Here is a 16,789-nt window from a genome sequence, read left to right as displayed (position 1 = left end):
GAAGCGTTCTCAACTTGACGGCACGCAAACGCTATATGTTAAGTAGGGCTGTGTTTTGTGTACAGTGACCAGCCCGACCTCCTCAAATTCAATCCTAATGGTTGAATGGGTGTCATTGTCTTTCAGTCTGTTTGGTATTCAGTCAGAATGTGTGATCGTCATCTGACCTGAAATACAATGGTTGTCTTATGGTTGTCTTATGGTTGTCTTATGGTTGTCTTATGGTTGTCTGGTATTTTCTCAAGGCTGAGATTGGTCACAAGCCCAGAGTGCTTCAGCACCCTGAAGTGGTATTTCCAGTCCAATAGATAAAATAACTCCCCCACCTGAAGCTGCCTCTACTCTGCAGTGTCAGCCAGCCATCTTCTGTCTCTTACTTATGGAGTGTTCAGTCTATAAAAGGGTTGTGTGACGGCTCCCATGTTTTTAGGACTGAACTGACACCGTCAGGAAAAACAACCTGTTTGTGGTTCTATAGGTTTTCTAGGTTTTAATTGGTTGGTGCCAGCTGATGGTGCCAGCTGCTGGTGCCATCTGTATGATTGGTGTATGGCCTTTCTAATTCTTCAATATCCCCCTTTTCATAGGGTATCAGTAGAGGCCATTTTGGTTTCCTCTGTCAATTTGTGTATGTAGGCTAGCATTGTGTTAGTGTTTTGTATCTGAGCTGTCACAATCACACCTGTTGCCGCACGCTTGTAAAGGACAAATGCAGGTGGATACAATTAACCTCTCCTCTACACACGTACAATAATAGCCTTGTGTTCTTTAGTAGGGGTTCTCTGTCGATTCCTTGTCAGGCTTGATGCCAATTTCCCTGTCTAGATAACATTGGTGTAATGTCGCTAGATTGGCATCACAAGACGTGGTGTTGCATCTTCAAGAAAGATATGACGCTTTCGAAATCCCTTCCACTTTTTTTTAACAAGATAAATCTGTCGTGAAGATACTGCCAGGCTGTTCATCGCATAATGTTCTCATTGTGACAGTTTGTCAGGTGTTTGTGTAGTATGACCAAGTACCTCAGCGGCTACTTTGTTAGATTCCTCCTCCAGCTCATGCATTAATTCAGTGTTTTCAGTCGTCATAAGACGCTGTCCAGAACAGCCCCTCTCAGAGAGGATGTTGGATATTTTCCCTCTTGCTGGCTGCACTGAAAACTGGTTATGGAGGAGCGGTAGATTTCCTTTAGATATACAGTGCCTTCGGAAGTATTCAGACCCCAGAACCTTTTCCACATTTTGTTACCTTACAGCCTTATTCTAAAATTTATGAAATTGTTTATTTCCCCTCATCAATCTACACACAATACCCCATAATGACAAAGCAAAAAACTGATATCACATTTACATAAGTATTCAGACCCATTTAAGAATGATGGAGGCCACTATGTTCTTGGTCCTTCAATGCTGCAGAAATGTTTTGGTACCCTTCCCCAGATCTGTGCCTCGACACAATCCTGTCTCGGAGCTCTACGGACAATTCCTTTGACCTCATGGTTTGGATTTTGCTCTGACATGCACTGTCAACTGTGGGACCTTATATAGACAGGTGTTTGCCTTTACAAATCATGTCGAATCAATTACGTTTATCACAGATGGACTACAATCAAGTTGTAGAAACATTCAAAGGATGATCAATGGAAACAGGATGCACCTGAGTTCAACTTCGAGTCTCAGAGCAAAGGGTCTGAATACCTATGTAAATAAGCTATTTCTGTTTTTATTTAAAAAAAAATAATAATCAAACATTTCTAACCTATTTTCACTTTGTCATTATGGGGTATTGTGATTTCATTATGGGGTATGGTGTGTACATTGCCAAGGATAAGTATTTATTTAATCCATTTTAGAATAGGGCTGTAACGTAACAAAATGTGGAAATTGTCAAGGGGTCTAAATACTTTCCTAAGGCACTATAGGTGGTATATTTCCCTCACTGCCTTTTTTCACTTATCTAACAGAATTGGATAGGTGAACGAGTTTCTACTATGTCTTCAGCCATTCAATGACGTCAGACCTGTAATTAATTTGTGATTGGAAGGATGCATTTGTTTACAAACCAAGCTGGTGTATACAACATCTCTTCCTCATGCTGATGATAGCCAGGCAAGCACGTATCTGTCTTAATCTCCCTACTGTATAAAGTATTCATCGTCCTGTGTTGGAGTCATGCAATATGCACAGCCTCTTAAGGCTCTGAACTCACCAGTGAACTGGGTCACGTCAGACACACCCGGTTAGTGCTATTCAGAATCCTTCGGACGTCACTACCTGAAACCTTAACGGTTAAGGTTAGGGATAGGTAAGGGTTAACCATTTTAAATGTCAACGTCAATAGGGTGACATCAGTGTGACGTCCCAAGGATTCTGGCTAGCATGGCCCACGCTCGGCTCTCGTCTCCTTAACTCCTCATTTAATAGAGAAAAACACTGGAACAAAATGGCCACCTTTGATTCGGAGGGAGACGGCTGTGTTTGGATTTACGTAACAAGGCAATGAATGTTTGACAGCCAAAGCGGTGGGAAATGTAAGCGATTGTCTTGCGGAACGGTGGCTGGTTATTTATACTGCCCGGGAAGATGATTCCTCCCCCTTTTCCTGGTAATGTGAGCCCTGACCTCCCACAGAGCGCCATTGGTGTTTACTACCAACCCAGAGGTTCTGAGGTACAGTACTGCCTCCTTCCCATCGACAGATTTATTTTCTCATACCATTGCTTAACAGCTTCTGTAAATTCTTCCCCAGCCGAGTCTCTCCGACACTTTGTAAACAGCCACAAAATGGATGAAAACATGAGTCTATCAGCTGCTTGTGATTGTGTGAATCAGTGTTTTAAAAACGGCCTACCTGCCTCCTCCTCGGGCCTTTAAAGAACTCACCGTTGAGAGACTGGCTGAGTCATTGTAACAGAGGAATGATTATGAACCTGATTGAAAATTCTCAGAGACGTCCTAAAACCTTGAATAAGTGAATTAATGACCTCTTATACTGCAATATGGCCTCAAGGGAGCATGGCTGGGATTGGCTACGGACCATAGAATTAAAGAAACAATAGGCTATGGATGCGATTTTAAATACAAAAGCAAAAATGTACACGTGACACGACACACACCATAGCCCACACATGGCATATTATCCGCATTATCAGCATTTTGTGAATGATGCTGCGTCTTCAATATCACTCAGTCTGGCACAGAGAAACGTCTGATCGATCACGTCTTCACACTGTTCTAAGTCTTCATATTGGGTAGGGTGTTGACAATATCCCCCGCAGTGACCAGGGTCAGCCTATCAAATCACTGCTTGATGCTCTGAACCGGCGGACTCTCCTGCTCTGTATGCCCCGGTGGAATTGATCAAGCGTCCGGCCAATAAGAATGTGATTGTTCTGTTGGTGTGTTCAGCCAGTGTGTGTGAGTGTACCTGAGAGAAGGGGAATGCTATGGGGTGGTAGCACCAGTACGTTTGTCACAACTCACTTAAGCGAGGCTACATTAGGGGTCTTGATTTCAATGGCACGTTTCCTGTAAAAAATGGTTTATTTTATTTATTATTTTAAGGTGAATTATAAAGGATCTGACTCTCACAAAATGTTCATCTGTGTTCCAGTGCCTCGGGGCATTTCTCTCCCTGCCCCGTCCACAACACTGTTACAAACACTGGCCAGCTATTGCTCTTGGATGATTGGCATTGACAGGACCGGACAGGGAGAAGGATATAACACCAGTTAGAAAACCAGTCCTGCGCTGCTGAAACTCAATAGCTGTGTATGAGGTACAAACTTACAAACGGTGGACAATTCCAAAACCTTTTTTTTCCTTTTTTTCTCCCCCCTCAATTCGGGAAAGAAAGTTGATCTTAACGGGCCTGGAAAAACAGGCATGACTAACTCTCCAGGAATGTCTCCTGGTCAAAAGTAGAACGCCAGCTATTTTCTGCCGTAAAGAGACTAATTCTGTTGAATTTCGTTGGAAAGATCCCTAAAGCTTTCTGTCTGTCTGTGTGTGTATGTGTGCTTCTAAAATGCCTAATTCTGTTGAATCGAGTATACGAAATCCCTAAAGCCTTCTGCGTATTCCGTTAAGCTCTCTTTACTGATTCTAGACCTGCTTTTAATTAAAATGGTAGGAGCCACATTGTGTGACGCTCAGAGGTGGGGAGATCCTCAGTCTTTTCACGGGTATCGTCCTTAAAGCAGACACCGTGCTCTTTCACTCATCTCCAGAATGATCATTACTTTTACTACCAACAAATGCAGGTAATGTAGGTTTTTAGATCAGTGAATGACACAAGATTAAGCTGATTTCTGAGTCATCTTCCCCGGTAGTTTGACTTGAGCTCCAAAAATGACATTTAAGTATGTTGTTTGCAGTCTGAGTGGAATAGGTTATTTTAATTGCAGCTCCGTACACCACAGATAGTCCTACAGACTGACGATAACAGGGAAGCTGCCCTGCATTTACGCTGCATATCAAACACTTAAAACACTCTATTGCTCTGAGTTAATATGGGCCTCTCTCATCACTCAGTGTTAATAAGAGTAAAGATCGTCGGCACAGCGGCGCGTCGTGATAGATACCGCCTGGCAGGCTGGGAAATGAGGAGCCACCCTGTCGATTAAATGGGAGAATTGTGATTAATTTAGTGTTGGCTTTATAATCTCCTATCTATAAACACACACACACACACACACACACACACACACACACACACACACACACACACACACTACCACAAATTGATGAACTCACCTCAGGTCCACTGTAGATCTGAAGAGGCAACAGGAAAGGGAGGCCATCACTGTAGCTTCAGGGCCTAAATACAAAGCGAAGAGCATGGAGAAGGTGCTCAGGGCACTGGTCAGCCAGTCAGTCATCCAGCCAGCCAGTCATCCAGCCAGTCATCCAGCCAGCCAGCCAGCCAGGCTGGTAGAGAAAGTACACTCCCACCTGTGTGTGAGGTTGGGTATTGTGATAGTGTCTCCTTTCGTTTCCATTAAATGGACAATATAGTACAGGTTCTGTTCTTTCCCTCCCTCTGTTGACGTTCAGCCGTAACTAACCCCAGTTTCCTCCCTATTTTCCAACATAGCTATTTAATGATGTCCCTGGGGTCCTCAGGCAGCTGTGAGGCCTGGGGCGGCCATGTATATGCCAGGCTATATGCATCCCACATCTGGAGGCAGATCACCTTTCGGGCATTGTTTTCAAGGTTGTCTTTGACGTTTCATCGCTGCCTAGAATGTCCTGTACCTAACACAGTGCTGCATTTCCAGATCAGAATCTACCCGAGGACGGATTCTCTGTCACTGCAACCACATCAACTCAGAGGCCTTTGAGGTTTTATGTGGACTTTTTCCTGTGAGAGTGAATGTGTAGTGGAGAAATCTGCAGTGTTTGACTTTGTCTGTCTTATAGAGTATTACAGAGAGCATAGAAAGCAGGCTGTTTTGTGTATGTATGACGACACCACTATGGAGGTGTGTGTTTGTGTTGCTGCTTCATCTCACACACCAACAGTTAAAGTGATGTGGTGCTGAGTGGAGACGGGGTCTCAGCGGTGGCTGGGGGTCTCAGCTCTCAGCCTTATCTGAAGTGGGATATATTCCAGAGCTGTCACTCCCTCACCTCCCTCACACCAACCCCCTGAGGGGAGCCCAAAGCCTGTAGCACACACACACACACACACACACACACACACACACACACAGCTTCAACACTTCTTCCTGTCTGCGGACACACAGCTTCAACCGAGCCAGAACAAACAACAACCACTGACTCCCGCATCGCCAGGGAAACAGCCCGGCCAACCAAAACATTCACACAGGCCACCATCACATTAACAGGCCTCACATTGAATTCTTCCCCCATTTTGTGTGAGTGTGTGAGTGTGTGAGTGTGTGAGTGTGTGAGTGTGTGAGTGTGTGAGTGTGTGAGTGTGGTGTGTGTGAGTGTGAGTGTGTGTGTGAGTGTGAGAGTGTGTGTGTGAGAGTGTGTGTGTGTGAGTGTGTGAGAGTGTGTGAGTGTGTGTGTGTGTGTGAGAGTGTGAGAGTGTGTGAGAGTGTGGTGTGTGTGTGTGTGAGTGTGAAGTGGCCAAAGTTTTTTAAAAGACCAGATCGTCTAACTTCTATATTATAGTATACTTGCACCGTGTTTCCAAAATGAAATGTTGTCGCCGTGTCGTTTGTCGACATACGCTGCTCGGCATAGACCGAGGTTTCAGATCAATGGCTTTAAACGCAGGAAATAATTATTTCACAGATGAAAGTAGGGAGAGGAACACAAACAGCCTGTGGATTCAGCTTTTTAATTAGTGTTGTGAAATCTTTTCTCACTACAGCAAATGAGCCTCCCTGGGTTCTGGAGCGTTCTGTCAGGGATGATACACGCAGTACTTTACAGCAGCGTGGATCACAGCCAGGAGTAGTTCAGGCTGGGGTTATTACCTCTTACAGATGGATTAGGAATGGATCGGATTTGGAAAAATTGATTTCTGTCCCACTGTTAGGTAATAATTGCAAATCACAAGGTCCGATTTGAGATCAGGCCGACTCGTAAACAGATGCGTAGGCATATTTCCTGACGGAACACATGAAACTGGTTGTACAGCTGTGTAGCTGTAGGCAGTAGCATACTGGCAGAACTCAAGCCTCTTTTGATCTGTCTTCTCTCTCGCTCTCCTCCTCTTTTTGCTCTCCTCTCAACTCAAACATGCTTATGTGTCATCAAAGCAACAGCAGAACAGAAATGAAAAACATGAACTTTTAACACCAACCCTCCTCCCTCTTCCTCCCCAGGTATGCCCCGGTTCTCCAGCCAGCCGACAGCAGCCAGCATACGCCTGGGAGACAGCCAGGTTCTGGCGTGCGACGTCAACCCAGACCTGGTGCCTTTAGCCCGGTGGGAGCGTGAGCGTGAGCCCCTGGAGCTGAGCTCTAGGCTGGTGCAGCTACCCAACGGAGCCCTGGTGGTGAGCAACGCTTCAGAGGCTGACGCTGGGCTCTACCGCTGCGTGGTGGAGAACGCTGGGCCCGCCAAGACCAGTGAAGAGGCCCAGCTCACAATACTGCCAGGTAATACTATAGATACTATATAGCTCTACATACTGCCAGGTAATACTATAGATACAATATAACAAGGACCGATCTAGATGTCTGTAGTGCGTGCAATAACCTTTCTTCAGCATCTCTGCCTTGGCAGAGGAAAGAAAAGGTACGGTAGCTGTATAATTAAGCAATAAGGCCTGAGGGGATGTGGTATGTGGCCAATATACCACAGCTGAGGGCTGTTCTTATGCAAGACGCAAGTGGAGTGCCTGGATACAGCCATTAGCCATGGTATATTGGCCATATACCACAAACCCCCAAGGTGCCTTATTGCTATTATAAACTGGTTACCAAAGTCAAGTAAAAAATTATTTTGTCATACCCATGGTATATGATCTGATATACCACGGCTTTCAGCCAATCAGCATTCAGAGTTTGAACCACCCAGTTTAGAATTAAGAACGGTATCTTACAGCATTCAATCGTTGGAATTGTAAGAGTTGTTTCCCTGTATCTTTCTCTGCTGTTGTCATTCTAATGGAATCCAGAAAGAACAAAACCCTGTCCTCAACATTTACATCAAAGGTTCAAAGCTCTGGGCAAAGACACAGAACATCCACATCAAATTAGATCTTTTTCTTGATCAAATAACATGGAAAACAAGCACTTTTTGTGCAGTATTAATTGACCATCCTTACAAACCACTCAATGTACTTTACTGTATTGCACATAGGCTGGTCATGCACACAGCTTCCCTGTAGCTCAGTTGGTAGAGCATGGTGTTTGCAACGCCAGGGTTGTGGGTTCGATTCCCACGGGGGGGCAGCAAAAAAAAAATGTATGAAATTGTATGAAATGTATGCATTCACTACTGTAAGTCGCTCTGGATAAGAGCGTCTGCTAAATGACTAAAATGTAAAATGTAAATCTAGGTTTGTACCTGTAGACTTTCTATCACCATGAAGAAAAACAATGACCACTTCAGCAATTGAGTACATTGAGACATCAGGTGGTTTGTGATGAGATGTGATGTGGCTCATCTGGTAGAGCATGGTGCTTGCAGTGCTGTGGTTGTGGGTTGGATTCCCACAGGGGACCAGTACGGAAAAGTATAAAAATGTATGCGCTCACTACTGTTAGTTGCTTTGGATAAGAGTGTCTACTAACATGGAAAGGAATGAATAGACCGTTTCAGTTTTCACATAGAAATAAGTTGCATTTGCAAAGTATTTCAAGAAACCGGAAAACGTATCAAGCAAGTATTTTTATATTCCACAAGTATTATCATATTAACTGTTATACGACTCAAGTTACAAATGCTGGTAAACACTCAAATACATTTAGTTAAAAAAAAAAGATATGTATATATCACAAAAATAGTGCAGTGGACCTTTTACTAGTCCTGTATTAATGCCCCGATTATAGACATCTTCAGCTCGGGCACAACAATCTGCATCCACTTCCCCTGTAGACTAATAGAGGCTGATACTCGGAGCAGACTCCTCCTGGTCAGACATTACTGCCAGTTGAACACACTGAGAGACTTGTACATGGTGTACCACTCCTCCACTCAAGTAATTTAACTCCAGCATGAACACATTTGAACCGGCCTCATGGAGAGAGAGAGAGGGGGAGAGAGAGAATATCCTCAGTGTACAACATCAAATAATGCATGCAGAGCAGAATTAGGCCGATGCCCGCTAATTATCAAAATCCAGAAAAGTGCCGTTAAATTCTACAACCACCTAAAAGGAAGCAATTCCCAAACCTTCCATAACAAAGCTATCACCTACAGAGAGATAAACCTAGAGAAGAGACCCCTAAGCAAGCTGGTCCTGGGGCTCTGTTAACATACCCCACAGAGCCCCAGGACAGCAACACAATTAAACCCAACCAAATCATGAGAAAATGAAAAGGTAATTACTTGACACATTGGAAAGAATTAACAAAAACAGAGCAAACTAGAATGCTATTTGGCCCTAAACAGAGAGTAAACGGTGGCAAAATACCTGACTACTGTGACTGACCCAAACTTAAGTAAAGCTTTTACTATGTATAGACTCAGTGAGCAAAGCCTTGCTATTGAGAAAGTCCGCTGTAGGCAGACCTGGCACTCGAGAAGAAACTGAGCTGCACTTCCTAACCTCCTGCCCAATGTATGACCATATTAGAGAGACATATTTCCCTCAGATTACAGATTCACAAAGAATTCGAAAACAAACCCGATTTTGATAAACTCCCTTATCTACTGGGTGAAATACCACAGTGTGCAATCACAGCAGCAAGATTTGTGACCTGTTGACACCAGATTTAATTTTTTACACATTTTTTAACCTTTATTTAACTGGGCAAGTCAGTTAAGAACAAATTCTTATTTACAATGACTGCCTACCCCGGACGACGCAGGGCCAATTGTGTGCCGCCCTATGGTACTCCCAATCACGGCCGGATGTGATGCAGCCTGGATTCAAACCAGGTACTGCAGTGACTCCTCTTGCACTGGGATGCAAAAGTCTTGCACCACTCGGGAGCCAAAAAGGTCAACCAGTGAAGAACAAACACCGTTGTAAATACAACCCATATTTATGCTTACTTATTTTTCGTTTTGTACTTTAACCATTTGTACATCGCTACAACACTGTATATATGCATAATATGACATTTGTATGTCTTTATTCTTTTGGAACTTCTGTGAGTGTAATGTTTACTGTTCATTTTTTCATTGTTTATTCCACTTTTGTACATTTTATCTACTCCACTTGCTTTGGCAATGTTAAAATGTGTTTCCCATGCCAATAAAGCCCCTTGAATTGAACTGAATTGAGAGAGAGACGCACATACGGAGAGAGAGCCCCCAGTGGGCTTATCAGAGAGGGAACTGTAACTCAATCTCCACTCAAAGGGGGCTGAATTCCATTGTGTCACAGCTTCAACCCCCAAAACTTTTATTTAGTGGAGTTGCTTAGGGCTGGGGTCTGTCAGGCAGCGCAGAGAAGATATTAGAGGTGGTAAATCACACTTCAACGAGTCCCAGCTGGTGTGTTTTTCTATGTCTCCCATACTGGCAGAGGCTGAGTGTGTATTCAAAACACACTACCACAAGCACACATACACACAATATGTTTTGCATCATAAAAGCAACAAGGCGTTTCAGGAGTTCTTTGGTGGTACCATACATGGACTGAAACAGTTGACTGAGAGAACAATTGGGGGGGGTTTGAGTTAATTTTGAGTTAATTTTTGATGAGGATTTTTGAAGTTAATGCAATTGTTTTCAATTCAATTCTTTGAAGGGAATTTCAACTAATTTCTTGAATTGACTGAAATTGACCCCCCCCCCAAGCCTGAAAAGGTCTTAAAATAATTAAGAGGTTATTAATTAAGAGGTTAATCACACCTTCAGAGTCACTGTCTTTTCGCCATCTCAAGGGGTTAGCTTTGGGCAAAGCAGTTCAGCCAGTTGGGTAACCTCCTGAGTGGTCACCAGAGGTCTTGTTCATTTTACTGATCCAGATCAGATCTCAGGATGGGACTCTTTTGAAGTGAGGAATGATGACACACGTTAACCAGAGGTCGACCCTGCTCTTTGTTTGGACAGAAACCGGAGAGGAGAGAGAACTGGAGTTCCTGGTAGAGCCACTTCCTGTGACCAAAGTGGTGGGGGCCAGTTTGCTGCTGCCGTGTGTGGTGACGGGATACCCAGCGCCCTATGTCCGATGGATGGTGGGAGACAAGCTTGTCGAGGAGAGGTGAGTTGGACCCGAAGCCCTATTTTTAGAGAGAATTTTAAATGTGTATTCCTTGCAAACCCATTTCTTTCAACTCAACAGTATAAATCAAACGGCTGTAAACCACCTCAAATGGCTGTCTAACTGGAAATACCCTTTTCATCTCATTGCCATAAGTTACTTTGTTTATAGCCATCCATATTAGCACAGAAATCAAGTTGTCTGTTCATTTGTAGTGTTTGAATCATTTTGATGATTGAATCAGTCATTAAACATGTCCATAAGGTAGTGTGACTGTTCCTCTAGCCCTCAGACGTTCCTAGTCACACTCCTATAGCAGTGCCAGCTTCCTTTGTGCCTTGTGCCCAAAGTGCAAACACTTAAAGAGCTGGCGCCTGTTCCCCGAGGTGTTAACGCCACTGGGGCTGAGTGTCTGAGCGCGCCACCGACGGGGCCAACAACACAGCCACTTCAGCAGGGAGACAACAAGGTCGGAGGCAGCCAGCCGTGTCGGGGAGTTCACAAATTAAAACCCCGGGAGAGTCACACTCTTAGCCCTCCCCTGGGAGAGCTGTGGATCAAGCCAAACCCCTGGGAGAGCTGTGGATCAAGCCAAACCCCTGGGAGAGCTGTGGATCAAGCCAAACCCCTGGGAGAGCTGTGGATCAAGCCAAACCCCTGGGAGAGCTGTGGATCAAGCCAAACCCCTGGGAGAGCTGTGGATCAAGCCAAACCCCTGGGAGAGCTGTGGATCAAGCCAAACCCCTGGGAGAGCTGTGTGGACAGAATAGCTAACAGAGTGGCTACACGGGCTATCTGAGTTGACCCTTGTATTCATTTTCATTTTTGCACAGTCTCTATACACACTCAAAGGACTCTACACACTCACGCACACTGACACACACAGGGTTGAGATCTGGCCAATTCCAAAGTTCCTGCCTTGGTTTGTGTGGGGTTTACCTGGTTACCACACAGCCGTGTTTTCAGTTTGTCCCTTCCGGTAATAAGTATGTAAGTTCAGGGGACAGGCTAAGAAACAGAGACGAGAGATGAGGGCTCATTATTTTGGTTAAGAACGTTGTCTGGCACATTTAACACATCTCTTCTGAAGTTCAGCTTGACAAGGACATTGTCTCCTTCTAACAAGAGAACATCTTCAATGTAGTGTCAGACACTTTCATATCAGCCTCTGTCTCAGTCCCGGTAGAGTTGACTATCTCACTATCTTGGTATATTGGTCTTGGAGGCAGTGTGTCATTTTTGAAAACCACAGCTGAGTGTGGCAGACTGATAATAGGAGAGTAAATAAGTTAAATATTCATTACAATATATGTTCTTCATTGCCCACATTCCAAACATCCCTGTGGTCCTCTGGGTTGGGGGGGTGCTTACATTGTTAATTAGAGCGTGTGCTGAACAAATGGGAGGTCCTCCCTTCTTACCCAGGCCACTTTACCCAGGAACACGCACAGCCGTGTGCTGAATACATTAAGTTAGGCCATTCTAACATTGTAACACAGGATTGACAATTAAGCAACCGCTGGCAGAGTGGAGATCTGTTTCTCCTTCAGCGCGTCCCTTCCCTCCCAGACAGACTTCAGAGGAAGAGAAGCGCTGTCACTTTGTAATAATTGGAACGGAGGGAGGAAAAGAGGAGGGAATCCGTACGGAGCCTCATAATTGGTCGACTGTATGGAACCGTATCGCAATCAGAGCTGTTGAAGTAGACTGTGAATCCCGTATCTCCCACGACCGACAGGAAGTTTATGGAGATGTGTAGAGATGGCGATGACTCGGTAAGAGGACAAAGTTGATTTATGTTCAAGCTCCAGCGCTGACACTCAAAAGGTGGTTGACGTCTGGCTGCGGGAGCATCTCTGGCCTGGTAAAAAACCCTGTTTATAGGATGAGTCAGAGAGAATATGTTTTAAGATGGAGAGTTGGAGGGAGAGGGGTCTACAGTTTCTCTACAGGGTCGCCTCTACAGGGTCTCCTCTGGCTAGTCTGTTTCTTAGAGGTCTGGAGATTCATTCTACTCAACAGTGGCTTTTTAACACATTGGTTGTAGTGGTTAGTGTGACTGAGGTTCAGAAGCCCGACTCTCGTTATACGTTTCTCAGGACAGACGTCGTAGTTCCGTATTCTATCTGCATAGCCAACTCTTCTGTCATTCCTTCATTGTCATGCCATCGAACAATCAAACAATTGTCTGCAGCAGGAATGGGCAACCCCCTTTCAAAGGCTTTTTAATTTTATACTCAAGTTGCAATTTTTAAATGTGGTTGTGCATCAGCAGTTTTTCTCTTATGTCGGTCACTGATAGTCACTCCTTTAGCTCATGTCAGCTGACATGTTTTTGATAGCTGGCTGCTAGAATAATTGACCTATCTAAACTTAGTAATCATGGTCAAATGAACGGCTGTGGCTCCCCCATTGATTTTGTTAGTCAGTCTCACTCGGATATCATATTCAAATTCTAAACATTTATCCATCTTAATTTCCTCCATCAGCTCTATATCACCGGGGTCTAGATTGCACAGGTTCAACCCTGATATCGCCTCCCTATGATTTAGATGTGGCTCAGATGAGGGAACATTCCTCCATTCCACTTGGCAGTGTTCAAAACTACACGGTTTCTGGCAGGGGGTATGAGATACAATATCCTCAATTCATGGATTTGCATTAATTCCCTTTAGACCCGGAGGTCTGTCTACTGGGTAACTATACTAACTCCAATCTTAGGCAAAGCCAAACTATAAAGCTAACAGAAATATTGCTTGCGATTGCCAAGAAATGTATTGCCTTGAAATGGAAATCGGATTCCCTCCTGCCAGTTGCAATGTGGCTATCGGAAGTTAATAGTTGTATCCCACTGGAGAAAATCACTTACTGCTTGAGGAATGTTAGACATTTTACAGAATTTGGCAACCTTTTATTGACTATATGGAGAATCTCACATCATATTGATTGCATCTCTATATAATCCTTGCGTAATGTTTCACACTTAATGAATAATATGTAGCTTACGGCAGGTCCAATGATCCAATGTATATCTTTTCATTTTTGTTTTAGTTGAAAAATGCAAAAAAATTAAAGTAATGAATCTGAACATTTCTCTCCACCTTATGGCAAAATGGGTAGAATTGCATTAAATTAGTTAAAGAATTGCAAAATCTTCTCTTCGCCCCATGGCAAAATGTGTAGAATTGCAAAAAACTACTCTTAAACAATATATATGTTTTTATCTCCGCTGTCAAGAGGGGGATAGCCAAAATGTTTTGCTCGCAATTTTAGGGTGGAGGGGTGCACATGTGACCCAGACCACTGCGGCCCCTCAGATGTTTTGTGACACCCCCCCAAATCATAGTTGCCCATCCCTGGTCTACAGTCTACAGCAGGGCTGCCCAGCCCTCTTCCTGGAGATCTACCGTCCTGTGGGTTTTCAGTCCAGCCCTCTTCCTGGAGATCTACCGTCCTGTGGGTTTTCAGTCCAGCCCTCTTCCTGGAGATCTACCGTCCTGTGGGTTTTCAGTCCAGCCCTCTTCCTGGAGATCTACCGTCCTGTGGGTTTTCAGTCCAGCCCTCTTCCTGGAGATCTACCGTCCTGTGGGTTTTCAGTCCAGCCCTCTTCCTGGAGATCTACCGTCCTGTGGGTTTTCAGTCCAACCCTCTTCCTGGAGATCTACCGTCCTGTGGGTTTTCAGTCCAACCCTCTTCCTGGAGATCTACCGTCCTGTGGGTTTTCAGTCCAACCCTCTTCCTGGAGATCTACCGTCCTGTGGGTTTTCAGTCCAACCCTCTTCCTGGAGATCTACCGTCCTGTGGGTTTTCAGTCCAGCCCTCTTCCTGGAGATCTACCGTCCTGTGGGTTTTCAGTCCAACCCTCTTCCTGGAGATCTACCGTCCTGTGGGTTTTCAGTCCAACCCTCTTCCTGGAGATCTACCGTCCTGTGGGTTTTCAGTCCAACCCTCTTCCTGGAGATCTACCGTCCTGTGGGTTTTCAGTCCAACCCTCTTCCTGGAGATCTTCCGTCCTGTGGGTTTTCAGTCCAACCCTCTTCCTGGAGATCTACCATCCTGTGGGTTTTCAGTCCAACCCTCTTCCTGGAGATCTTCCATCCTGTGGGTTTTCAGTCCAACCCTCTTCCTGGAGATCTACCGTCCTGTGGGTTTTCAGTCCAACCCTCTTCCTGGAGATCTACCGTCCTGTGGGTTTTCAGTCCAACCCTCTTCCTGGAGATCTACCGTCCTGTGGGTTTTCAGTCCAACCCTAATTTAATACACCTGATTCTACTAATTTACTGCTCAACAAGACCTTAACTAGCTAAATTAGGGTTGGACTGAAAACCTACAGGACAGTAGATCTCCAGGAAGAGGGTTGGTCAGCAATGGTCTACAGTATAGGATGAGGTTGGGCCTATTGATATTTATAGTAAACATATGAAAGACCATATAGAATAACCTCTCATCTCCCCCTTTTGATGTAGGATGAAACATGGTGACGGCATGAATGCAGCGATTTAAATGAAATGTAGGAGAATGGGAAGTTGAGTAAGAGCCACGTCTGTGTATGAACACCGGCTGGCATTGTCTGGCAGTGTGTTAGTGCCAGCGCTGTCTGAGTGGTTTAAAAAAGGATGTCTGTAAAAACTGCCGGCCATGGTTTGGATGGAGGCAGAAGAAATTTAGCAATAATAATTACTGCTGCAGTCAGCTCTGTATTTACTCTGTTAGAGCTGGTCATACCATACAACATGGTGTCTCTACCCTGATAATGTATAAAGGCAAAAAGATGATGCTCAATGCTCAGCCTTTTACTTCTGCTATGGTGGCCTGTACACTCTAGCTCCTTGGCCAAATCAGTAGCATCAGCAAGGCGGTGTCCCTATGTAGTCCCCTGGTGGTGTGGATCTGCTAGTGTAGGGCAGGAAGTCATAAAAGTTGACCCTTTTAAAAGACGCTATTGGCGGGAGGTAGCCTAGCGGGTAGGAGCGTTGGGCCAGTAACCAAAAGCTTGCTGGATCGAATCCCCAAGCTGACAAGGTAAAAAAATCTGTCGTTCTGCCCCTGAACAAGGCAGTTAACCCACTGTTCCCCGGTAGGCTGTCATTGTAAATAAGATTTTGTTCTTAATTAACTGACTTGCCTAGTAAAATAAAGGTTAAATAAAACACTGTTCCCCGGGCACCGACGACGTGGATGTGGATTAAGGCAGCCCCCCACACCTCTGATTCAGAGGGGTTGGCTTAAATGCAGAAGACACATTTCAGTTCAATTCATTCAGTTGTAAAACTGACTAGGTATCCCCCTTTCCTTTACAAGTGAATAAGCCTCCTTCCTAATTCTCTGACCCACACACACTGGCTTTGTAAAAAATACCTATAGCCAATGACATAAGATTTGCCGTTTATCTGGTTTAAGCACTAGTGTGATGGTATGTTGCAAGTCACGTGTTGAATATAAATTGTTCTCCTCACCCCGTCTTGAATCTCCTACAAAATACCCAGGCTTGTAGCGACTCTTTGAATTTTCCCGTCAATCAGCTCTGCACACGCAAGGCCAACGATCATGAAAGCCACCATCAGCTTTTGTTCTGGCGAATATCCTGCTATCACCTAATAGAATCCCCGGCAGTCAATAAAATGGATGAATAATGCATGACTGGCAAGCTACGGAGTTGACATTGCATGTAAATCATGCCTCAAGCCTCTCAGAGCATTCTCTTCTCCTTGTCTTGGCTCCCTCATTTCAATATGATTGGGTTTATGATATTTACTTATGTATGAATGGTGTTCAGCGGGGGAAATGTGTTTTGCAGTGGGACTGTAATGGGATTACTTTCTACCCTCTTTGGCTTTGGGAAGTCCTACTTCCCCGCGCTGGAGTGTGGCGTTACCGGCGGGGGCGGCAATAGGACCTCGGGGCTTCTGTGCCACTGAACTCTCCCAGCTCACACTGTACCTTTTTATTATATACCATCGTCTGTATCCTCCATGCATTCCCCACGTAAGCA

At 44.7% G+C, this 16,789-nt stretch overlaps 1 protein-coding gene across 1 annotated transcript in view; it reads left to right on the top strand.

The window, feature by feature from the left end:
• The window catches only part of LOC106568778 (neogenin-like), a gene marked incomplete at its 5' end in the record, with an annotated part of 185,749 nt that overhangs the window by 43,416 nt on the left and 125,544 nt on the right, over positions 1-16,789 (top strand). Inside the window, 2 exon segments of the mRNA XM_045688863.1 lie at positions 6,800-7,075; positions 10,647-10,797. Of these exon segments, the coding sequence (XP_045544819.1) occupies positions 6,800-7,075; positions 10,647-10,797 (427 nt within the window).

The sequence above is a fragment of the Salmo salar genome, chromosome ssa11 (assembly GCF_905237065.1).
Source record: "Salmo salar chromosome ssa11, Ssal_v3.1, whole genome shotgun sequence".
NCBI lineage: Eukaryota > Metazoa > Chordata > Actinopteri > Salmoniformes > Salmonidae > Salmo > Salmo salar.
Note: the sequence above shows the minus strand (reverse complement) of the source record. Positions and strands in the feature narration are given on the sequence as shown.